This window comes from Nelusetta ayraudi, unplaced genomic scaffold (assembly GCF_046127955.1).
Source record: "Nelusetta ayraudi isolate G7.1 ecotype Tasmania unplaced genomic scaffold, CSIRO-AGI_Nayr_v1 ptg000004l, whole genome shotgun sequence".
Classification (NCBI taxonomy): Eukaryota; Metazoa; Chordata; class Actinopteri; order Tetraodontiformes; family Monacanthidae; genus Nelusetta; species Nelusetta ayraudi.
The window spans coordinates 6,927,290-6,953,398 of NW_027466054.1; the positions used below are offsets into that span (position 1 = coordinate 6,927,290).

At 42.0% G+C, this 26,109-nt stretch overlaps 2 protein-coding genes across 3 annotated transcripts; one reads left to right on the forward strand and one right to left on the reverse strand.

The window, feature by feature from the left end:
* The first annotated feature begins 531 nt into the window (after positions 1-531).
* mtap (methylthioadenosine phosphorylase) lies at positions 532-19,786 on the forward strand. The gene is made up of 8 exons (XM_076031825.1): positions 532-683; positions 2,834-2,920; positions 3,090-3,148; positions 3,315-3,482; positions 7,633-7,735; positions 10,024-10,263; positions 18,489-18,611; positions 19,582-19,786. Exons 1-8 carry the CDS (start codon positions 660-662, stop codon positions 19,618-19,620), a joined length of 843 nt encoding a protein of 280 aa, XP_075887940.1. The 5' UTR covers positions 532-659; the 3' UTR covers positions 19,621-19,786.
* A 196-nt stretch (positions 19,787-19,982) lies between these two features.
* On the reverse strand, positions 19,983-23,305 carry cdkn2a/b (cyclin-dependent kinase inhibitor 2A/B (p15, inhibits CDK4)). Of its 2 annotated transcripts, none has more exons than XM_076031844.1 (3): positions 23,084-23,305; positions 22,784-22,985; positions 19,983-21,726 (listed from the first exon to the last, which is right to left on the reverse strand). In XM_076031844.1, the coding sequence occupies exons 2-3, from the start codon at positions 22,904-22,906 to the stop codon at positions 21,484-21,486; spliced, it is 366 nt and encodes a 121-aa protein (XP_075887959.1). In that variant the 5' UTR covers positions 22,907-22,985; positions 23,084-23,305; the 3' UTR covers positions 19,983-21,483. The 2 variants fall into 2 exon arrangements, with proteins under 2 accessions (XP_075887959.1, XP_075887951.1); XM_076031836.1 differs by having other exon boundaries at positions 22,784-22,998; positions 23,084-23,303.
* Between the last annotated feature and the right edge of the window lie 2,804 nt (positions 23,306-26,109).

Below are 26,109 nucleotides of genomic sequence, written 5' to 3' on the forward strand. Positions count from 1 at the left end.
GGTGGAAAGAGAAAATACAAGACAAAGCATTTGGAAGTTGCATTAGAAAATAGAGACCCTGACCCAGATGAACAAGGTGACTCCTTCCCCAAAAGACAGAAAAAAGGTAAAAAGAAGCACAGCCAAAAATATTAAGGCAGGTTGAGATAGATGATCGTAGAGGACTCTTAAAGTAAACATGAGAAGAAGAAGAAAAAAGGAAACACAAGTATTGACACGTCATTTGTTCGGGGAATGTATGCAACAGGTGTTCCAAGGCACCCTCAGAATTCAGGTTTCTCACTGCTGCTCGAATCAGCACCTTATATGCTGCATTTTCTTAAAAAAAATAAAAAAATAATAATAATAATAATAATAATAATAAGAAAGTTATGCTGAGTATAGAGTTTAGAGACGAATGTCACAAATATTAGATATTGCATGAAGAAAACTGAACATTTTAGGCTGCGAGACCGTTCTTGTTTTCTTGTTTATGTCATAACAAGCACTGATGTAAAAACACATAAAGATGTACCAGACTGGATCGCTCGAAGATGCTTTTCTTTTGAAGGTATGAATGAGTATCAAACTACATCCGGCGGCTGACAGATGTTGTCGGTGCTGTGGTCAGTAATTTCTGTTCCTTCAATACTTAATTAAACGGACAAAATACTGTCGTCATGGCCTCCGCGGTGCCCATAAAGGTAACGACTTACAATTTTACTTGGTGCCGTTTCCGTGGGTTCTATAATTGCTCGCCAATGTGACCAAACGCCAGACTTGCATCTGTGACACCCGGGACCTGCATTGGAAGCTGTGCTAGCTGTTAGCATCGCGGTGCATCGTGGTCGGCGTGTGCAGTCAGTCTCCTGGAGGCGCCTGGCTCGGTTGAAAACGTCAGGTTAGCGCTGCCTTAGTGAACAAGGTCGTTTTAACCGCCTTCATGTGGCCAGACAAGAGTCCGCGCTTGTACCCTTGATGAAGACAAAGATTGGACCAAACAAGGAGCCACTTGACAGGAAAACTTATTCACGTGTTCAATACGAAACGAAACAACAGAATGCACATATCACGTCAGACAGTGGTCTGCATTCAGGATATTCTATTATTTGTGCTGCCAATGGATCGTGAATTTTTATCGAGTTAATCACACTCAGTTATTGTGATTAATCCCCATTACTCACAACTTTAAAATACTATACTAAAGTCCTGTCAACATCAGAGTAGGAAAGTCTCACAGAGTATATGACAAGACAAAGTTCAAACACTTCTGGTAAAAACTTGTGGACAAGACTGACAAAGTAACAAGCTTAATTAAAGTGTCAATTTGCGATTTGCGCATCATGCAAACCAGGGGTCACCAACCTTTTTGAACCTAAGCTACTTCATGGGTACTTAATCATATAAAGGGCGACCAGTTTGCTACACTCCTGAAATAACCCATTTTCTCAGTTAGCCATTAGTTGAATATTATTATGAACAATACTGATCTATGTAAAGACACTGATCACTTTAATGAGTTTGAAAATTCACAGAGTTGGATAAATACGAATTTCAGTCGCAGTATTCAACACTATTTGTAGAACAGGCCTGCGGGTTACTCATGGTCCTTGGGGGCTCCCTGGTTTGGGGACCCCTGATGTAAACCAAAACAAAGTTTTTCTTTGCGTTGCAGTTTCATACTTTTTGAGTATTGATGTAGTGCTTTTATTTTTTTCTTCTTCCAGTAATAAATAATTTGTGACAAAGTGATTGTTTCACTTTCCATTTTCTCTGTTCCGGCAGTGTAGAAAAATAACTCAGAACCTTACTAAATTTTATTCTAGCCAGTACAAATAAACAAATCATAACAACCCAATAGCAACATATTAGTCCAGGGACACATAAGGCATTACAAATGGCAACAGACTTTCAGCTCGCCTTGCTATGATGACTCTACCAATGCTGAGTTGCAATGGAAAACAACTCAAAGCCAAGTAGGTACTAGTGGAAAAGCGCCAAAAGAGGCTTTGCAAGTATGCAAAGCAACTAGCACCCACTGCAAGCAAAGCCAAATGTTGAGTAGTGATTAGAAAATATAATGCCACAAGTGTGTGAGTGTTGTTTTAAATGTTTTGTTGGTCTAAATCTTTAGTAAAATAAAAATTAAATGTATTTTTTTTTTTGTCTGACTTGATCTAATTTTGACCAAAAATGGCCATCAAGTTGTGAGTACAGTTAAAGTTTACTGGCCAACTGTAGGTGGTTTACCGGTGGGTGCGTACTGGATGTGGATATGTGATTGATTTAATAGATAGGGATGCACTGATTGTTGGTAGCGGTTGTCATTATTGAATATAGGAAGAACAGATTCCCACAAGTAGGATTTGGTTGTCTTGTCTTGTTATCTTTTATTCTGTATATTGGTAATAATAATGACAGTTACATCTTAAAGACGGCACAAAGTCTTAAATCAGAAATTATACCTTGCTATTTATCATTATGATCATTATTATTTTGGGATATTGTTCTCAGCATTTGCAGATCATGCTACGTAAACTTTGTATCTCAAAATAATTAGTCAGTCACTATCATATAGTCTGTGACTAATACAATAGTTTAATGCTTGGAAACTTTAAGCAGCAACTCTAAAAATCTTTTTCATTATCATCCAATGTAAACGGTTAACCATGTCAGTCAAGCTGTAACAATATCCTTGAATTTGATTTAACAAATTATTCTATTTTTTTTTTTTGAGTGTGTGGCCATCTTTGTTCCCACATTTTAATGTAATCTTTTGATTGTAATCCATTTCCTATAGTTTTTTTGGTCACATCGATGTGGACTCTGAAACAGTTGTGTGCTCTCTGTTCAGATTGGAATAATTGGTGGTTCGGGCCTTGATGATCCTGACATCTTGGAGGGAAGGACAGAGCGTTATGTTGACACTCCGTATGGAAAGGTAAGATTTTTGTGTAGTCATGTAACTTGGGGCTTTTCTTGCATTAAAACAGGCCACACTGTCAGTTCTACTGTACCGAATTAGAACTTTAGCCCTTCCTAGGGGGCGAGCTCTTGTGTAGCCCTTCCGGTTGGTTTGTGTATAACTAACATTCTGCTATGTTGAGCAGCCGTCTGACGCTCTCATACTGGGGAAGATAAAAAACGTGGAGTGTGTGCTTCTTGCAAGGTAAGCGAGATTGTTTTCTCTGCCCTGAATAAGAATAATAGCACCATCTAGTGTCGGCTCCATGCTCTGCTCGATGAAGTGAAAGCAAGTGTCTGTTTTTTTTGAAAAGAAGTCGAAAAGCAAACACCTTAAAATATGGCCTTTTGTGCCTCTTGTACATCCTCAGACATGGACGGCAACACACTATCATGCCGTCCAATGTGAACTACCAGGCCAACATCTGGGCTCTCAGAGAGGAGGGCTGCACACATCTGCTGGTCACCACGGCCTGCGGCTCTCTGCGTGAGGAGATTCAGCCCGGAGACATTGTCATCATCGACCAGTTCATCGACAGGTAGTTTTTGCTACGCTCACGTGAACTGTGACACTGTGATCAAAAATGGAGCATTGCCGGATCAGTTGGCTTGTGTGCGTTGTAGCATTTGCATATTTATTGTGGGCTTGTTGCATCCTCAGCAGCTGTTGTCAACTCAGTTGTTCATTTATCAGCACCTCATGTGACGAAAGCTTTTTTTGTCTGTGAATTAGGGAGACACAGATGAGGATGACATGATTGACACATGGTTTGGATGAGATTGTTGAAAATAAAAACCAACGCACTTGAATAGCGATTTCAACTTTTAATGATCATAAATGACTTTGTCTCGTTCAAGGTCCAGTGTGTAGCAGTGGGAAAAATTGGAAAAAAAAAGAGGAGTTCCTAACGGATAAATAAAGTGATTTGATTTGATTTAAGAAGAAACTGGGAGATCAAGTGGTCAAATTTTAGATTGCAACACTTATGTGTGAACTGCTTTGGTCTTCAAACTCAAAAATGATGTAACACACAACAAACCTAATGAGTTCTTAACAAAGTAAACAACTATGGCAGTTAAAATTGGAATCAACCATTGGTCAAATTATTCATTTTTTCATTACAATCGTGCCCTACTTTGGAATCTCATCTGCTTATAGAACATTGATGTATTTCTAGATTTTTTTTGCGTCAGTGTCGGTGAACTCCAGTCAGTTCCCACGCATTTCTGCCTTGCGTGACTTTAATGACGTGAAATTAAAACACCTGATGTGCTCTGCTGACACATTTGTCAAAAGTAAATATGCACTCGCAAGATGAGTTGACAGACTTGACTTCCTTCTGTCGCTTTTGACTTCTCAAGTGTCATTTTCAGAACTTCCATATACTGACATAACGAGAGATCCTTACACACACTATCTCCTGTCTTACATTTCATTCAACGTATCTCTTTCTCTCCTGACTCTCACATTCTCTTCCAGTGTTCAGTTTTCACATGGTCACATTAGTAAGGTTGTACTCAGTATCATGCTCTAATGCAGGGTGTCAAACTCAAACACACAGTGCGCCAAAAATTTAAAACTTGGACGAAGTCGTGAGCCAACATTGATATTTATTGAAAAAACAGATATAACAATGAACCTTTTCAAATGGACCCAAACAAGTTTGGCTTCAACCATAATATGGAACAAGCAAGGCTTAATACTATACAATGAATGACTTTGAAATTTAATTTCAAATGAAAAACAACTCATCAGAATAGACAAAATGTAAATAGAAATCATATGGCTCTTTTTTATTTGCAGCCTTCCATTTCAAATTTCAACAGTAACCTTTTTCCACAGGCTAATATTAAATTAAAAAATAGAATAACAACAATGCAAATTACAAATAATACAATAACAATAACAAAATAAGTAATAATAATATCCTTCAATGAACATCCTGTCCTGATAGACGTGCCAAAAGAACTGCAGAGCATTCTGTGATTTGTAGTATTAGGCTACATGTGCTGTATTATACTGGCGAGCCTGCTCTAGCAGTGATTTTGCATTGCCTTGTGGGCCAAATATAATTACACTGCGGGTCGAAATTTTACACCTATGCCCTAATGCATAGGTGGCACTGAGAGCTACTTCATGGGTCCTGAGTCATATGAAGGGCTACCAGTTTGCTAGATTCTCCTGAAATAACAATCTCTTTGAGTTATATATTATTATTAATGATACTTATCTATGTGAAGACACTTATTAAGCTCATGAGTTCTCAATAATTATCAAAAATGACTTAACAAAGTTGGATAAAATTGAATTTTAGACTCAGCTCAACGAGCTGTGCAATTTTCCAAACGGGTCTGCGGGCTCATGAGGTCCTTGGGGGCACCACGTGGGTGACCCATGCTCTAATGGATGTCATGGCAAGCTCATTTAAATGATGGAATTTGTCTCCGTGCTTTTTGAGTTTTGATTTCATATCCTTTTATGATAATTTGATGAGTAATAAAATTAATTTTCTTTTGACGGAGCAGGTGCTCTGTCGCAATTCCAAATGAAATTGCCTCGCATTTGCATTTTTGATGACTTGACATCGACAGTCACGCTTGTTGATGGAGAAGTTCCCCCCCCTGTAATGTTTATGGGAAAGCATGTTCTCCGCATTCCGCGCATATATGTGCTCTTGTCTTGTGCGACTCCGTGTGTGCGTGGTGGTTGTGGTGGTGTGGGAGGGAGGCTGCACTTACTCTTTGCTGACGGAAGAAATTCCGTAAAATAACTTGATCTGTGCAGAAACTGTGCTGTTTAAGTGGGATTGTTTATCGGCAAGCAGCCCATCGAGGCGCAGCAGGTTAAATTAAGCATTAAACTGCATTTCCACAGTGGTGCCATTGTTTCTGAGCGGACTTGTTTGTGCCCATGCAGCTTACGGCTTTGGCCGCGTGAAGCCGATGAATGGCCTCCACTGCGAGCAACATGCACAGGCAAGATCTGTTTATGAGAGCTCCTGCAGAGACTTGTCCGGACTAGTCCAACAGCATGTGATCACATGTTGTTCACACTGTTGTAATCTGCTTATTTGTTCTCAGCAGCTTAGAGTTTTTGCCGCAGGCGTTGTTTAGCCTGAAGCGTTATTGTGTCATATTTCTACCGTTCTTATCTCACTTTGGACTCTGGATCGAATAGCACCTCAATACAACTGATACTGAGCCCCAATATTTAAAACAAGTTGAGCATTGTGAACAAAGACAAAATATTTTTGGCTTTTTTATGTTTTCTGTCTTGTTTTATTGGTTTGGACAGCCTAATATGTAAAAACAACAACGACATTGATGTACAAGATAAAAACTCATCAAAGAAAATGATGATATGCTCAATGATCTATTAGTACATGGTGGGATGGATAATAACTCCGGACTGTACGTTTCTACAGTATTTTAGTATTAACAGTATGGAGACCTGAGGCCATTGAGGCCACGACCAAGCATGAATATAGTGACATCATTTGCAAAATTAGTTTTCTTTTTTGATTAAGCCAAATATATTTTCTATGACCAAATGTAACCTTGTGTGACCTTGTGCATTTGCTTTAAGGTTTTGAACTTGGGAGTGATATGCTTACTTGGCAACAACATATCACTTTTATATTTAAATGGAAAGTGAAAGGTTGTGTAGTCATGCTCTGTGTGGGACTAAGTTGATAGTGAGAGTGGCAGAAATGTAAATTATTATTCACTGGGGTGGAGCTGCAACGGATGCAATCTCAGTTTTGGCTATGAGTGAAAGTCAGGTGTGGGCAGATCAAATCAGTCAGTGCGTTTACATGCAGAGCTTAATCGGACTAAGCAATGATTCGGTTTTCTCGTCCAATCGGAGTTCTCACCTTGTCCCTGTATACATGCAGCTGAGAAATTTGAATTATTGACGGGAACGTGTCCTCCTCCCAACACTAGGGTGTAACTAAGGTGTTTACATGCACGTGAGTTCTCCGATCATAATCGGACTAAGGCAATAATTAGAATTTCTCTAGTGCCATGTAAACGCACTGATATAGATGGGAGGCACAGTAATATGTTGGATGTCAAGGGTACTTAGGTACAGACTAGGAAATCTGTTGGAAAAATAGATGATCAAACTCTTAATTGGTGGATGAAACAATGTGTTTAAGTGAGGGCAGGAATTATTTAGGGGATACATTAAAGATGTCTTATAGCATGGCCTGCAGATAAAAAGATTTGGAAAAATAGTTGGGGGCAGTTTTATTGGTTTGTGGGGGAACTTTTTTTTTTATATGTTGCAGTTCCTTTATTTAACACAAGATTCCTTGTCTAAATCTGTGTGGTCCTTTACATGATATTTTAACCAGACAAACCAACAAACGATGTGCTGACACAGAAAGAAACCCAGGATTTTGCAGCCAGTCCCTCCTGCTCCTCAGAGCAGAGGAGGACCAAGCGCTGTGCCTTGACCAACTTCTCTGAGTCAGCGCAGCAAACGATTGTGAGGTGACTTTTCCTCATATGAAGAATGTGAGGAATGCTCTCTGGAATGCCCGTGGAGAAGCTCAAAATGTTTTGAGGAGCATTGTTTGTTTCAAACGCTTCGTTCTGTGCCTTATACTGCGATTGCTTAACTTCACTTATATGTTGACTGCAGCTGATACTCTTTTTTTTTGTGCCTGTTCTTCCTGTTGCCAGGACAACCAAGAGAGCTCAGACACTGTACGATGGACAGCCCACCAGTCCTCCGGGAGTGTGTCACATCCCCATGGCTGAGCCTTTCTGCAATAGGACCAGAGAGGTCAGCAAAAAACCACGCTATTTATAGCTGGTTTGATGTGATTTCACCATCTTACCCCTATTTTACACCAGAAGCGTTAGCAGAGCGTCAGCAGAGTGACCGCATTGACGCTCTGCTCACGCTCCAGCAGCCTCTCCCACAGGACGCGTTTTACGAGCAGAGCGTCTCGTGCAGCGGCTCGATCGGTTCACACGAGGATCGCAAGATCGCGTGACAACCCAGGTAGTTTTCGCCTGTTTTTAAAGAAAACAACAATGAAACAAAACATCGATACACTGTCCCAACAGTGTCTCGAAGTATCGAAAAATAATAATAAACCGAACTACTGGTATCATACAAAATGCAGGTATTTAAAGTATAGATGCATTTTGTTCATCATAGTTTGAGATTCAAAGTGAAATCTGTTTTTGTTTGACGGCCGACCTGAACAGCGTTGAAGCCGATGCGTCACGTTGATGTTTCACAGTAAAGTACAGCACATATAAATACAAAATCCAGCACATTGTGTGTTATGATGAAAATCAACCGGATCCACTGTCTGAACGATCCTACCTGCTACGATTGACGCAGGCAAGCGTCAAAGAATAAATTCTGGCGTTCTTTTCCAGCGGGTCGCGTTTCACTGCTTCTGGGACGCTTCTGGGACGCAGACACTCTGCGCCTGGTGTGAGCCTGCTCATTGACTTTAGTGCCCGCGTTTCACTGCGTCGACGCGGACGCTTTGCAGACGCTTCTGGTGTAAAATTAGGGTTATGGATATATTTTATACGATTGGATCTTTGTGAATGTTAGCACTGTTTAAATGATTATTTTGTGTTAGTTTTGAAAATATTAAAATACAAATCCTTAGTTGTATTGACGTGATAGATTTGCCTGCTGTGGAGGTGAATGATATCACAAATTATATGCAAACTATTTCTGATATGGATACTAACAACAAAGACACTTAAAAAGTTATTTAACCTAAGTTGCAAACTGGGTGGAATGACAGTGTAACATTGTATTTCAAAAACTCTCTTGCCTCTTTTGTCTGCATTTCTATATGTTTTGCTAATCGTGCTGTGTGAAGTGTCAACATGACTAGCCCTACGTTTCACAAAATGCTCACCACAAGAATGAGTGTTGTCCGACTCAGCTCCCCCAGACTTTTTATCCATTCCCATGAGCTTGTTAAATTTCTCACCTTGGTGAGTTACAACTCTTTGACCTACAAAGTAACCGTAGTTTTCTTTTCTGTTGATCAGTTGGTACAGTGTGGGTTGGTGGGCGTTTTTACAACCGTTTAGAATCCCCAGACACCATCTGCCACCTACCCTCACCCACACCTAATGTCATCTGAAACCGACTTATTCTGTGTATGACTAAAATCCAACTCTTAAGGTGACGCTAAACTGGTGATGCATTTGAAGGCTAATGCCAAGATGTTGCTATGTCTGTTTCATTTTATGAAATAAATGGTGAAATGGAGACAAATATTAATCTTCTCCTTCCCTTTTCCCCTTTTAAATCGGTGAGTGTACCTTTTCGTTTTACCTGCGGATGTTGGATTGAAGTGATGCAAAAAGGTTTTGGTCATCCACCAAAAACTAGAAGAACAGGAAAGACGAATCTGTCTGCGTTTCCCTTGAACTCAATGTGTGCATGAGTTGGTGACTCAAAGACAATTGTAAGAGGCAACGATGAGTCTGCCAATTTTCGTTTTGGTTCTTATGTTATTCAAATATATTTTGTGCTTCAAATTTACATATTGAACTAACAGCCTTTTGTTTCAGATTACTTTCGGCTGTAATGGACCGTTTAAATTCCAAGCTGGCAGCACTGCGGCTTTAAGAGAGCCAGCAGCCTCGCACGCAGGTGCTTTTTGATTTTTGTGCCACGAACGTGGAAGCAGTGGAGACACACGGTTTCTTACCGTGTCCCGTCCTGTTTTTATCCAACCTGTGTGAACCCTTGAAACGAAACTGGAATAAAAGAATTTATGTTAAACATTCTTCCGACTCTGGAGTGGATCCCTGAAGGTAACGGGGCGCGGACACGCGGAAGCCAGCGGTCCCCCTACAACAATGCTCATCTTCCTTTTTCTTTCAGTGGTGGACACCAGAAGCTTATAAAAGAAACAAAAAAACAAAAACAAACCAAAAAACACCAACAATTGTGTTTGATTTGTATTTCATTGGTTACTCTTGACACAGTACTGCAGAAAAACTGCCACAAACCTCCACATTGCACAGTTTGATTGTCCTCGACAGGCTTGTTGTCAGAGTCTCAAACTCTGTGTCCCGGTGCAGGTGTTGGTGGAGGTGGCGCGCAGTCTGGGCATCAAGTGCCACGTGCGAGGGACCATGCTGGCCGTTGAGGGCCCGCGCTTTTCCTCCCGAGCAGAGAGCCTGATGTTCCGCCAGTGGGGCGCCGACATCATCAACATGACCACGGTGCCAGAGGTGGTACTCGCCAAGGAGGCAGGCTTGTGCTATGCCAGCATCGCCATGGCGACGGACTACGACTGCTGGAAGGAGCACGAAGAGGCGGTTAGTGACCTATCTTTTCTGTCTTTAAAAAAAAAAAAAAAAAAAAAAAGCTGTATCTTTCGAAAGCCGGGGAATAAGTTGAGTCATTGTCTTGAGTTTCCTTCGTAAGTCAAGTGAGAGGCGCGAGATGAAATCCAACATTAAAGTATTTCTCTGTAGAATGTTCTGTCATTCTCTTTGCCACTGGCCTGTACAAGGCAGCGATGGGTGCAGATATGAGTGAATGAGGTTACTCTGTCCACACAGCTGTACAACAGCTGATTTTAGTGGCAGATGCTGATGTCATTTGTCACGCTTCCTCGCAACATATCCTGCTTTCTACTTTTTATAGACAGTTTTTTGGTTAAGTAGGGTGACCTGACCTGGAGAGGAGGAAGCGATAGGGGCGCTGGAAGGAAGGAACATTCAGAGACATTGTCCTTGGGGAGGCGCACCAGCTATTTTTGTTTGATTGGAATTGTGTGTTTACCTGGGTCTAACGAACTTTGTGATTGGGTGCTGTACAACACCATTGGTTCCATGTACAGTCCCACAAAGCTTGTCATTTTGGCATTTTCTCAGAGTGGAAAAATCCAGCACCTTCCAAGAAGAGGTTCCAGTTTTGACGCTGCAGACCGGCATCAAAAGAGGAGAGGTTAATTCCCGCTCTGGGACCGGCGTCAGATACGATCGGCCTGACCTTGACTCTTTCACTCAATTGTTTGCTTGAGGGCTACTTTGGTCTTCAGAAAGGCAACACTTGTTGAATACAATCACTCAGCATTTCCTTTGGTGTTGACAACTTTTATTCATCAACTATCATACAATGGACCACATCACCTCACACGGTTTCACTTAGCTTAGTAGTCAGCCAGATCATTTGGATGTGGAGGTATTTTAAGGGAAAGCAGGATGCTGTGTCCACCACCACCAATTTGATCAGGTGTCTGCACAAATCTCCCATCAGAGATGGTTCCCGCCCTACTCACAGCTGTCAGAAACCCTGCAGGCCACGTCCTGCGTGACTGCAGCCGGTATGTCAGATGTGTCTGTGCCACCTTACAGCAGGCAAACAGTGCCTTGTTGTGTGATCAAAGGAAATTGCACGGTTGAGATGTGCGTAGACATGCACTGTTCCCATAGCGCAGATAATTAACGGTTGGCACTAGTTTCCCTCTTTTGTAAAGCCGACACAGTGTCCAAATTCTTTCTCCAGCATTTTTCAAAATCCATATTTTTTTTGCTCTTTAAATAAAGATGCACCATGCTGGGTTTGCATAGCTTTATACTGCAGTGCGTAATGTGAGTAAGAAAATGTGATGAAAAAAAAAAAAAACAACTGAAACTATACAGGTTTGTTATCGCCACATATTGGTGTTTCGTACTTGGTTTGGAGTTGAAGAGGAGGGCGTGGGAAAACTCCAGAAAATAGATCCATCCTAATATGTTCATTTTGACTTGTGTTAATTTTGTTTTTTAACAAAGAGTTATGTTATCAAGGGAGGGGGGGTGGTTGGGGTTTTGGGGGGTGGAGGGGGTGTTCGTTGAGCAGTCTGACAGCATGAGGGTACAGGCTGTTGGTCAGTCTGCTGGTCCTGGAGCGGATGGACTGGAATCTCCTACCAGAAGGCAGTCTCCGAAAAAGATGGTGTGCTGGGTGACTGCCGAGATCTCTGGGAGGCTCTTCCCAATGATCCTCTCCGCAGCCTTGACCACTGTGGAGTGCCTCCTTGTCTGCCTTGGTGCAGCCCGAGAATCACACCAGTCGCCCGTAGGTGAGCACGCTCTCTGCTGCGGCGTGGTAGAAGTTTACCATCCCAGTCCCTGTGGAAGTTTTGCCTTCTTTAATTTCCTGAGGTAGAAAAGGCGTTGGTGTGCCTTACTCACAACAGAGGTGGTGTTGGTCCCCCCAGGACAGGTCATCAGCCACAGTCACGTCCAGGAACTTGAAAGTAGACACCCTCTCCAGCTCCTCCCCTCCGATTAGGAGTGGAGCGTGGACGGAGCGCCTGGCCCTACGGAAGTCGATAATCACCTCCTTGTTCTTGGTGGTGTTAAGAGCCAGGTTGTGATCACTACACCACTCCACCAACCTCACCACTTCCCTCCTGTAAGATGTCTCATCATTCCCAGTAATGAGACCAAGTACTGTTGTATCATCTGCAAATTTTACAATGAGGTTAGATGGTGAGAGGGCTCAGCAGTCATGGGTGAAAAGTGTATAGAGAAGTGGACTGAGCACACACCCCTGGGGTGCCCCGGTGTTCATGGGCAGGGTGCGGGAGATGTGCTTGCCAACCCTGACATGCTGTGAGCGATATGTTAAAAAGTCCAAAGTCCAGTTGCATAATGTGGTACTCAGTCCAAGTTTGTGTAGCTTACAGTGTAGCCTGTTAGGCAGTATAGTGTTGAATGCTGAACTGAAGTCGACTTAAGAGGAGCCTTCCATATGTGTTCTTGTGCTCAAGATGTTCTAGTAGAGTGTGCAACACAATAGCAATGCCATCCTCCGTCGACCTGTTCTTCCGGTATGCAAACTGATTATGATCTAATGACGGTGGTATGGAGGTTTTAATGTGTTTCATGGCCAGTCTCTCAAAGCATTTAGCAATGATAGGGCTGAGTGCCACAGGCCTGTAGTCATTCACACCTGTGACATTTGGTTTCTTGGGAACCGGGACGATGGTTGCTGCCTTGAGACACGCTGGGACCCAAGATGAGGCCAGAGCCAGGTTGAAGATGGTGGTAAAGACTGGGGCCAGTTCAGCTGCACATTCCTTGAGCACCCGTCCCTGGACGCCATCTGGGCCCGCCGCCTTCCGGGAGTTGATGTTACGTAGGCCGAGTCTGACCTATTGAGTGCTCAGGACAATAGTGGAGCCGTCTGGTGGGAGGGGGGGCGTCACTGGGTCCTTGTTGTCCCTGTCAAAGAGCGTGTAGAAAATGTTTAATTCCTCCACTAGGGCGGCGGTGCTGTTGACGGGGGGGGGGGTGTTCTGCCCTTCTAGTCCGTTATCGCCCTAACACCCTCCCACACCTGTCGGGGGCATGAGGCACTATTGAACCGTGCGTCAATGCGTGTCATATACGCTAGCTTGGCAGATCTGATGGCGTTCCTCAGCTCTTCTCTAGCTGCGCTGTATGCATTTCAGGCCCTGTTTGTACTTGGTCATTTCATGCGTTTTTCGTATTCCGGTCGGCAAAAAACACACAAAGTAACCAAGTGCAAACAGTCCAAATCCATTTTGTCATCCGACTACCAAAACCACGTCACATCGCATAAAAACGCATTCATCACGGACGTGCGAACAGAATGCGACTTCAGTCCACATTAAGGACCGCCTACTCCACTCACCTCTCCCGTGTACGTACTTGGTCGGTGCCCCACCTCCCGGCGTCGTCATTATAAAGTTACAAACAAGAAGCCAAAACAAATCATTTTTGTTAGACTCGTTTATTAGCATGCTAATAAATTTCATTCCGCATTCGCGTATTTTGTCAGCGGAGCAGCGGTCGCAGTTTCCCACATATGAGATTAAATGTGCGATCACAAATGGCACGCTCGAGACGCATGTTAATGCTACGTGCGAACAGATACTTCGAGATCCGTTCACGTGATCCAATCCCCCAAAACAGTTACAAGTGACCAAGTGAAAACAGGGCCTAAGTCACCAGTTCTGTATGCTGCATTCCGGGCTCTTAATAGTGATTGTACTTTTGGTGTCATCCACGTCTTGACATTCGGGTAGATGCGGATCTGCTTCCAAGATGTAACAATGTCCACACAAAAGTTGATGTAATCCAGAACTGAGACTGTGAAAAATATTCAGGGACCTACGTATCAGCACTCCCGGTCCACTGAAAATGTCCCAGTTGGTGGAGCTAAAGCAGTCCAGGAGCCTGGGGATGGCGTCCACAGGCCAGATCCTAACTGACCCGACTGCGGGTCTACTGGCCCTGATTTTAGGGGTGTACCAGGGGTGTAGGAGGAGTGAAACATGGTCAGAGATACCCAGGTGGGGGTAAGCCTGAGTTCTGCAAGCATTGGCTATGTTGTTAGAAACCTGATCCAGTGTGTTCCTCCATCTAGTAGCACATTTCACATTAGGATGGAAAGAGTGAAGTACAGCTTTTAAGTCGGCGTGATTAAAATCCCCCGCTGCGATAAAGATACTGTCAGGCGGTGCCACTAGGCTTTTGTTTACAATGTCCTGTAGCCTGGCTAGTGCTAGCTTAGCATTGGCATCGGGTGGAATATAAACCGCACAAATGTACAGCAGAGAATTCTCGTGGTAAATAGAACAGTCTGCATTTGAGCAGCAAAACTTCCACGTCGGGGCAATAGTGTTTGTCAGTAACCGTGACATTAGTACACTGCCAGTCATTGATATAGATACACAGACCCCCTCCTTGCTTCTTACCTGAGTCAGCTGTTCTGTCCGCTCGGTTGGCAGTGCGGCCGGCTAACTCAGTAGCCGAGGACAGGGTCGTCCTATCCAGCCAGGTTTCCGTGAAAATTAAGCTGCAACAGTTGTTTATCCGCTTTTGTGTAGCTAGTTCCAGCCGGATCTCCTCCATCTTGTAGCGGATCGAACGGGCATTCGAGAGGAAGATGGAAGGGAGCGGGGGTTTGTATGGGTTAGCTTTGAGCCGAGCCCACCCACCTCCGCGTTTCCCCCTCTTTTGCAACCGCTCATCCAGCATTCCTCCTCCCCGGGAGTGCTGGATGTTGATCTGGTGATCTCGGCAGGGATGGCGAAGTCCGCTGGAAGTTGGCGAAAAGCAGCGTCGTTGGGCTCTAGAAGTTTGTTTCGGCTGTACTTGACTGTATACTATGTGCTACCATAATAACAAAAAGAAAAGAAAGGAAAATGTGTGCCAGTGTCGGGAGCTCCGGGCCGCTGCAACTCTGTGCGCCGCCACTTCTGGTTCCACCTTCTGCTTCCCTCTTTACTCTTTCACTCTTTTAAGAGTCATTCTAATAAAGAGCTAAACACTGTGGGGCTTCAAAGACACAACTTTGCTTTTGTTCATTTTCAATTGACATTGAAGCACATGTTTTCGACATATCCCATGATATATTTTTGTCTCCTATGAGGTGGGTCACCAAAACACTCCATCCATCTGCTCCGGCCCCTCTGTCGCATTTTAAAACCCATTGTGGCCCAGCAGTCAGAAAGTTTGCCCACCCCTGGTCTAATGCCATCTCACCTTTGGTAAACCCTCCCTGGCATGTAATAAATGTCGCAGCGGCAATATAATGTGCAGGTACAAGCCATTTGTACCTGATAAGGCAATGATCGCACCATCATCGAATCCTCCCACGGCCTCTCCCGAGCACGTTCAGTGATTCCACAAATATTTTGCTCGCGGATCCTGGAGCAAATGAATTTCCTCATCCTCTGTTGTCCGTCTCCAGGCTTGGTTCTATTCCCTGAGCTGGAGGTTTTCTGGGAGTAGCAGGGGATAGACTAATGAGAGATAAAGTCAATCAGATGGACTGGTGTGGTGTTTTCTTATCTTTTAGGCAGTATGTCCACCGCAGGGTAAGAAGGTTAGGACAAGTCTAGCCTTTTTTTTATGGCAACTCCCCGTAGTTTGTGACGGCTGCATTGCAGGTTGGGGCAGGTTTGAATGACGTTCTTACAATTTATTTGAAGCTGTTTCCAAAACCTAATTTCGCCTGTGGCGTTCCGTTTCAATACAGCTCAAATGGTTTTCATTGCAGCATATGCATATTTAGATTTCATTCATTCATTTCCTCAATCGGCTGTTCTCCCCCCACCCACCTCCCCTACACCCTCTCTCCCTCTTTTGCTACTACAGAGGGGTTTTTATTCCTCTCCACCCAACAATATGTTCAAATTCACTGTATGAGTATGTGAGAATTTCTAGTTGCGTACATTTCTTCTTCTTTTTTCTAGTAGTAGTAGTAGTTTTTTTAGTAACGGAACTTCCTCTTGTTGACAGTTGCTCGTAGTGTCGGGCTTCGTTAATGTGGGTTTTTTTATAGTTGTGGTGGTCAACAGATTCAGAGTTTTTTACTCCAACTCAAAGTCTTGAGTTTGAGTTTCAAAACTCTCACTTTTTTATTGTTTAAATCTGAGTTTGTCGAATCTCTTTTGTGATATCAAAAGTCAATTATGAAGCATTCCTACTTTTTGCATTTTTAAGGCGCTTCACTCAGAATAGTAACCACAAATGTTACAGACTTCACCAGTCTTTTACTTCCTTTTCTATCTCAGAACCTAATGGCATTAAATGAGTAAAAGAATGAGCTTCCTCCAACCGAATACAGACATTTCTTATTTGTTTTTGACCCAGCTCTTATTTTCTGAGTGCACGAAACACTCGGCTGCAGTCAGTGTAACAGTGAAACACGTGTGGGCGTTTTTTTTTTGTTTTTTTTAAGCATTTGTCACTGATCCAGCCACAGTAAAAACTCCACTTCCGAGTCCCTGCAGCTGACCTCTTCCCCCTCCGGTTGCAGAACGCTCTCCGCATCCTTCCGCCCCCCCACTCCCACCCCCTCCTAACCTCATATTACCTCTTGGCCCTCCCTCTCCCCACACACACACACACATCCCTTCAGAAAGCTTGCTTGCCAGCCTCCGGTGGAAGCCCGTCCAGAGGAGGTTGAGTCACACTGAGTCATCAGACTTGCTGTCCTCATCCTGGCAAACGACACAAAAACACGAAGGCCAGCCAGCGAATGTGACATGAACGCAAAGCACCGAAGGGCCGAGTTGCGGCACAGAAAGTAAACACAAACGTAACGTGGAAGTTGCGTCTCGCGTGTCTTCGGTTCTTTGGTATGGGAGCCTCACTGGATATCAATGAGCGTATTTGAATTAGTTGTTTTGATGCGAAGAAGGGGGAAAAATATGCTACAATATACTGTGACAACTCATTGCAATAGCGGTTGATAAAAATCCTTATTTTCTCTTCTGCTCTGGCATTAGTTGTTTTAGTTCCGATCATTGTGTCTGTGTGCAGAAATGCTAACTGGACCGTGATTTAGACCGGCTCATGTTGACATGAATTTTGACTTTGCTGCCCTCAATCGAGCTTTTATTCTCTTGGTCTGTGATAAGGGAGAGATAAGTGCCTGGCTGTTGAATTGGCTCCGAAGTCGTCCAAATCCATTTTCAGATTTGGACAAATACGCAGTTCTTCCAGTGGCACGGTGGTATCTTTTGATAAAACGTAGTTTATTATTATGTCCCATAGTTTTGGATTTATTTATTTACTTGTATTTCTTGCCACCACTTAATGCACTTCTTTCAGTCATCAAGATCATTTCTAGATTTTCTGAAAGAAAGGAATTCAGCTGTTTTATACTGACTTCCTCTTGAAATCTCTTTATGATCTGCATGTAAAAAAAAGTTAAGGACCCGAAGCTGCTTTAAGCATTTCCTAGTGTAGCCTATTGTTATGAAACTGCTGCTTTTACTGTACAGGAGGATTTCCTGATTTCATACAATGTTTTTGTGAAGAATCTAATTCATTTTGAACAATTCAAGCAAGCCAAACTTAAAATGTAAGGAGGTACACAAGCGCACAAATACATTAATAATAGCGAATACATTAAAGATGTGATACAAACAGTAGGTCAGTTTGGCCCTCAGTGGCTGCGTGCTCAGTGGCAGCGGCTCAGGACTCACCCTTCAGTCTGACCTTGCAGTTTCGTTGTATACTTTTTTTGTGTAATGAAAATAAAGCTGCTTTTAAAAAAGAAAATAAACATCCTCTGTCAGCTTATGATTAGTAAATATGAATGTTTATTTTTTCTTTTATTTCCTTTTTTCGTAGTGATTCAGGAAGTATACATTCTTTTTTCAGGGGAAAATGTTGCAGTTTTAGAGCAGTGGTTTTCAAAAATTATCCAATTTCACTTAATTAGTCTAAAAAAACATAATAAAGTCCTATTGTCGAGTGATTGCGCTTTAAAAGCAGTATATGTTTCTCCTTCAGTTCCTCAGGATATCAGCCTTGTGTGCATCTACACAGGCCCAAGTTTCACACTGAGTGAGTGTCCATACATTAAGAGACTATATTGTCTTATTCTGCTAAAAAAGTGTTGGGGTTGTGCCATGGGATTTATTTAATGTAAAAAAGTGCCGTGGCTCAAAAACAGTTGGTAAACACTGTAGAGGAAGTGAAATTAGTTGCTGTTCTCACTCACTCTTCTCACTCTGTGACATTTGTTTTCCTTTCTATTTTTTTTCTTCTTTTTTCCCCTTCAGGTCTGCGTCGACAACGTACTGAAGACGATGAAAGAGAACGCCAACAAAGCCAGCAGTATTCTGCTCACAGCTATCCCCCAGATTAGTCAGATGGACTGGGCTCAGACAATAAGGACATTGAAGGTAGGCTGCCACCTTCATGATGAGTCTTTTCCATTCAGCAAGTAGTGGAGTTGTGGGCCAATCACTCTGGCTTACCCACATTCCCGTAGGGTTTCTGAAAACACTCCAAGGTTGGAAGTTATTCAAGGGCGTATGAAGGGCCTTAAATGCCACACACCGTCTCTCTGTCAGTCTGTATTGAAGGTATTGGTATCTGAACTACCTTTTACTTAAAAGCAGATGGCAAAGTATTGTGTGTGTGTGTGTGTGTGTGTGTGTGTGTACACACACACACACACACGCACACACACACACACACACACACACACACACATATATATATATGTATTTTTAAAGAGAACTTGCCTTTTTCATTCCCTCATGAACTCAATAATCATGCATGATTGAGTTCATGAGGGAATGAAAAAGGCAAGTTCTCTTTAAAAATGAACATCTATTTGATGTTTACACCCCAGTAGTGCAACTTTTGAATCCTTATTCTGGTCCTATGGGTTACAGCCTAATACTTTCAAAGTTTTCCCAATTTCTGTTGTTATTGTTTTTTGTTACTCTTCATTCCAGAACCTATAATGAAGAAATACAACATATTTAGAACTTTGTTTATAGCCTGCCACAAAATATCTTATTTGTTTGTTCCTGAAACCAATGTAGTTGAATTGTAATGCATCTCTATAAGGGGGGGCAAAAACACAAGTCACAGTCAGGTGGGGTTGCTATCACTAACCTTGTTGGAGTTATTAACATCTGCTCTGACATCTGTGTGTTTTAGTACAAACATTCTAAATTGTGGAAGTAGACAGTTTGTAGACAGCCTAGAGAGATTATTGTCAAAAACCATAGGTCCTTTATTTTATTACATGGTCTTCAGCAAATATTTTTGTCCCCTAAAAACATTGAATCTACTAAATGTTGTCACTCTCTCTCTGTGTGACAGATATGCCTCTAAACTGCCCTGTTTCCTCTCTTTCAGTCGATGGCACAATCCTCAGTAATGCTACCAAAACATTAAGAAATCACTAGAGAAGAAAACACTTCCGGATCGCCTACACAGACTGACACCCCAAGACTCAACTCTGCCTGTGGATTTGTCACCAGTGAATCACAAGAAAGTGCCTCACGTTAATAATGCATGTGCTTTGTCTGCTGCTGGATTTTCTTTTCTATTCCCACAGACTGCCCTTTTTGTCTCAGACGTCCTGTCTCCACTTGGTCCACTGGTTCGGCATACAACATTTTGAGATGTTTTCTGCCTGTGATTCTGTAAAGTGTTTATTGCACTGGTCACAGTTAAAACGCTTGCAAAGTTTGGCACCAGAATGCTTAATGTTACTGCCTTGTTACGAGGGTATACTTCTGTTCAGACTTAAGCACTTGTTAATTTTTTTCTTCTTTTTTTTTTTTTTTTTTTTAACATTTCCATTAAATCATTGAAACCGTTTAAGCCAAATTAAAAAAAAAAATATATATATATATATATACAAGAATTTGTATTTTTGTTCACATTTTTGATTTTTTTTGTATCCCTCATAAACCAAAACGCGACTGCATTTCCTGTAAATTACTTGTCTAAAAAAAATAATGGTAATCTCAGATTAGTGTAAAGGTTAGGTAATAATACTATTAATAATTTTTATATAATTGTTGAACTTTTTCAATTTATCATCCAAAAGCTACTTTAAATTTAGTTGTTTTTTTTTTTTTAAGAAAATTTTCATTTTGTACTTTACAAAGTTTGCATTGAATGCAAGGCATTTTATTTTGTGTGTCTGCATGTTCATAATGCTACCTTCCAGTGAAGAAACAATTAAAGATAATATTAAATGAATCAAAAGTGCATTTGGTCATAATTTTTGACACATTTATTTACTGTTCAGGCAAAAACGGACTTTAAACCGACGAACATTAATGTTTTTGGAAAGACAAAAGACCCATCGGGCGATGAAAACCACAAGTTCGTATTACTATATGCGCGTCTTGCAATAAACCAGGCTAATGTTTAACTTCTCAAAACCGGGAGGGGCGTATACTGTTTGCATATTATTTTATTTCCCTTAACCAATCTATTGCGGAAAGACCGTTCCCTGCGCCATCACAAGCCGAGACTCTAAAAGGGTACCTGTCCATTTACTATAAAGTTGTTTTACGGCAATAGTTTGGGAGCGAAACTTCACTTATTAAGTTTTAATATATTCTTGGGGGGGTATATTAATGGTTTTCACAGCTAAACTAGCGACGATAACCATCCATTTAAAGTCAGGTATGTAGTCTTTTTCCCCCAATGTTCTTTTTATTTATTATATATATTTATTTATTTAAAGTCTTGCGGCAAGTGTTTTGTCATCAAAATACTTTAAAAGTAAAGTTACAATTTTAGAAATGGCAAAAAAAACAAAAAACAAAAACCAACCCCATCGAAAACGAAAACCCTTGTCTTCATGAGAAACGGGAGTCTCTATTAGACAGAATTGTGCACAAATGTACAAAACTTTGTCAACTGTTTTTTTGTTTGAAAATTTTTCATAATGCAATACATTTTCTAGAATTGCCATAAGTGCTAAGAAAAATGACTAGTGATCAAATTCAACGAATAAAACTTTCTCCCGAAAGTGGCGGATCCCAAAACACGGAGAGGCGTGAGACAAAGATAATCGTAACACACAAAACGTCTCTTAAATACCAAGTAACGCCGATAAATAAAGAGTCCCTTTCGCAGCAAAGACTACTAGACCTGTGTGCAAAACTCATTGCGCGGCCTCGTCAAGGCCCGGTTTCTGATCAGCCATTATTTCCCAACGCAGAATTAAGCGTCAGAAAATGAAGAAACAAACAAACAAACAAACAAAAAAAAACCCACAGGTGTTACGTTTTAATTTCACAAGGACTTGAGAAAGTCGACCACAAGTGCGTCATCGGCCAGGTCAACGGGCCGCAGTCTCCAGCGGTCCAGGGCTTGTGGCGAGGCCTCGTACCGCACCAGGAGCCGCACGGTGCCGAGGTAACCCGCCCGGGCGGCGTCGTGCAGAGGGGTGGTGCCGGTGCTCGGGTCCGCCACGTTGGGGTTCGCTCCGTGACTCAGCAACACCTTGGCAACGGCCTCGCTGCCCATCATCATCACCTTTGAAAGAACACTGCTGTCCGTTATCACCACCGAGCACTTCCTCCCACTGATAACAGCAATATGGTTAGAGGTAAGCCCGAGAAATAAGTGGTGTTAGCTTAAAAATAAAGAACAACAACCACGATGTGAACCACAGGTGAGTTGTATTACGAGGCGTTCGATAGCCCATCTGGAAACACACGTTTGCTAGATTAAAACTAAAATAATGAATTAGGATGGGGCTTGGCTGAACGTGAGCAAATATGCTAGAATACGACTACCTGTCACATTATATCACGGCCCAGTGAAAACGGCAGCAAATAAGTGCGAAAAATAAAACGTCTGCGAGCGCTCCTGCGGTTTATTGTAATCATGTCACGGTGAACGAACTTTGTGTTTCTTCCTCTTACGGAGTCGATTCATTTAGCTTTCAAACGGAGTGTGGCTTCTGAGATATGCTCATTTCAAAATAGAAAATATCACGGTTAACACTACATAGCACGCAGGCCTATACGTTTCCGTTATTATCGACTCGTATTGATACAATTCGATAGTATTATTATGACAATAATAGCCACACGCAACACGGATAGCTTTGACAAGCACGTGGCTCGGCCGTGCACACTTCTGCAGGTTTTCCCGTTGAAATAAAAGCACGATTAAAAATAACTTACTTCTCTGAATGACGCAGCGCTCAAACATTTACTCTGTTTAACGAATACTCGCAAAAGTCTGTTTAGTCAAAACATTACGAGTCAAAAAAAATAAAAAAAATAAAACGTTCAAATAATAATAATAATGAAAAACAAAACCATCACGTCGTGACCCCTTTCCATACAAACAAAACTAAGTTATGAGAGCAAATGTACTGAAAATATCCGTCGTTTCACTCCATTTTAACAAATCACGAGTTTTTTCAAACAACTCTTTGACGCATTTTCTTTTAATATATATGAGTCGCCCACAATCGACTTCCCCTTGAAGGCACGCCACACAGACACTACACGACAGTCGAGTACTTGAAAAGTGTGCGTTGAGAGCTCGCCGAGAAGCATCCCGTGGCTCACTGACCGACCTGGATAGCGGTGCGGCCGAAGCTGTTCGTCCCGTTAACCTGCGCCCCGGCCCGCAGCAACTCCTCCGCAAGTGGCGCGTCCCCGTTGGCTGCAGCGGTGGTGAGCAAGTCCTCCAAACTCATCGTCCGTCCGTCCGTCCGTCCGTCAGCCCGCAACCAAAGCCGCGGTCACAGCGTGTGTTTTTCAACAGGTGGCCTGCGTCTGGGAAGGACAGCTGAGGATAAAAATGGAGACTTATCGAAAAGTAACAAAGCAAAACAAGAACGTGTGAAAAATACACGGCCCCTGCGCTGTCTTACTGGGGCTGGAGAGCTAGAGTCTGTCTCCAGTCTGCCTTGACGACCACTGGTCGCCCGTTTCGAGTGAAGAGTGTTAGCAGGATGTCGTTCGGATAACACCGTCCGTCACCTGTCCAGACATCGGTGTGTGTGTGTGTGTGTGTGTGTGTGTGTGTGTGTGTGTGTGTGTGTGTGTGTGTGTGTGTGTGTATGTGCGCGCGCGCGCGCGCGCTCTCTCTCTCTCTCGCTCGCTCTCGCTCTCGCTCTCTCTGCTAATGAATGGAGGGTGATGTCGGTCGGTCGGTTGGTCGCTTCCGCGGTGTGGTGCGCCGAAAGCAGCTGGGGCCGGACGACTGACGGTAGGGTTGGTCCGTCTTGGCATTTATTTTGCATCAAGGTTGTTTTTTTGTTTTGTTTTTTTAGAAAAAAAAAATAATTCACAAAGAACAAACTTTAGTGAATATTTTCGATGACGGGGATCCTATAGAGCTAGCAGAATGCGGCCAGCCAGACGCTGTGATAAGTGGCACCCTGTTTTCGAGATGCGCATGTACATCAGGTACTACGGGGATCGTTTCAACGCGAGCGCAGTGCGATCCATGTCAACTTCTTACGTTCACTCACGCTGAAAATAGTAATGGATTAATAAATAAGAAGTCAAATATACATCTAAAAGGAAATAGTACTTTTCTTAATATTTATATTTTTATGTTAATATTATTTTATAACATATGTATTTATATATACTTTAAATTCTGCTGTAACTGGGCAACATGTCCCCAGTGTAGGATTTAGAAAATGTTATTCCATTTTAACTAAGTTTAGTATGTTTAAATATCTTTAGTAACCCTATGTCCTACAGGCAGTCACGAATGTCCTTCATTCCACCAGATCTTGATCTTGAAAGTTATTGCATTTCATTTGGTATTTCAAATGAAAGAATACAGAAGACTGAGTATATTGAACCTCATTTTAGATTTATATTTAAAGAAAAATACCATTTACTACTAACTATCAGAGAACCACAGAAAGCCCCTCACTTGACCTAAGGACCATCTGATGAGGCCTTTACTTTGAATGAACATTTTATTTAAAATGTCGAAGTAAAAGAAAAAAAAAAAAACGAAAATAAGTCAAAATAGTCAAAACAGAAACAATAATTACTCCAACATGTCCGAAAAGGAGTAGGATGAAGCAAAAACTTATTGAATCCTACCCCTTCACAGTTATTTAGTCACCAACAGTCAAACCCCACTCACCCACAAGCATACATATGTACATATTTACAGACAATAGAAAATAAATAATGTAAATAAGCAAATAAACAAACATTGAAAACACCTGATTAAAGCCCTTTTTCATGTGCGCCTCAGAGGAGGTGGCTATCTCGTGGCACAATGCTCAGCAGCCCAGAGTGCAGATCTATTGAGATTTTACTCTGATATATCGCAGGTAGTACAACAAATTATTAGAGTAGACAGGGCATAAGAAAACAGGTATTAACATCTGGGTGACTTTTAATTAATATATCTGCATATTGATGTCAAAGACAGGCCATTTAGCCCACCAGCGTAATAGCAATTTTTTTTTTCCTAGCTGAAGCTAAAGTGACAACATGGCAATGGATCTAATGGGAGACTGAAAACATTCATTTGACTTTTTACATTAGCAAACATAGATTTATTTTACCAGAGTAAAATTGTTATTCCTTAGGCCCATTGTTGTTGAGTTCTTTTTGTGGATCATTTTTTAAATATGAAACGTTCACATTGCAAGTGGTGAACAGAAAGTGTTTTTTTTCTCTACATTTCTCTACTTGCGTTGTTTGTGGGTTTTGTGGGTTCGTCACAGTCATGGTGAGATCGTGGTGAACTCCAGTTTGAGTTTAGCCTGGTTGGTTCTCAGTTCTTCAATCCAATCCCAGTATGTGTACGTGTGAAGTTCAACGGAAGACAGGCTAGCTGGTCTTGGCATTGAATATTCGAGATCTGATTGGCTACTGCAACTGACTGTGGTTCATTCACTTACAGCGCACAGGAGCCTGTGCCGTCATTCTGCTGGCCTAAGGCAGATTTCTTTGACCCTGACAACAGGATAGCTGAAATATGATTGGATTAAAACTTTACCGTAATATACAACAATGGAAGCAGCATAACCAAGTAGATATATGATGTGAAAATAACAGACAATGGAGAATAACTATATTATCATGTTTATGAGAAACTTTATTTTACTAAGTATGTTTAGGCCAGCAGAGAAGACCTTGCTGTCACTGACAGCCCGCCACTGTGTGTGTGTAAGCCCTGTCAAAAAGCCCTCAAGAGACTTTCTTGGTTTATGGGGTGACTGTTGATGTAGTTGCAAGTAAGTGTGTATCTGCAGGAGCGTCAAGAAGAAGGCTTACTGTAGTTTTCTGTGTATGTGTTTGTAATTGTGTTTGTGTGTGTGTGTGTTCAACATACTGGGGTATATAACACATAACATTTATTTATTTATTTTTAATTACCAGCAAAAGCTTTACGAGGTGGTCTTATAAATGTGCTGGATATAAGAGGCATTGACAGCATTTCTTTGAAGTGAGGATATTGAAGCCATTCAACGGTTTTTGTCACACTGTTGTCTTTGGATTTTAGGGGAAAGGCATATGTTTATAAAGGCCACATATGTGCCCACATTGCGCCTGGGTGGCTGCTGCTGACTCTTGTCATTTCAGGATGCAGTGGGTGTGGTCACAAGATTGCCATTGGTAACACCTGGGCACAGTGTTAAATCTATTCCCTCATCCTTAACCTCTGTCACTCAGATTTATCTGTGTGCGTGTGTGTGTGTGTGTGTATGTGTGTTAAAAAAATAACAAATACGAGGCAAAAGTAAGAGGCACCATAAATGATTAAAGGCCTCGTGGCTTACTCCTTTGAAATTCTCTGCAGTAGGCGTGTCAAAATCTTATGTAGAGGATAAACTGTTCTTAGATGAGACAATTAAAGGTTGCTTTTAATAACATTGGGGATCATCAAACATGCTTTGCGTGGTGTTGTGTCTTCAAA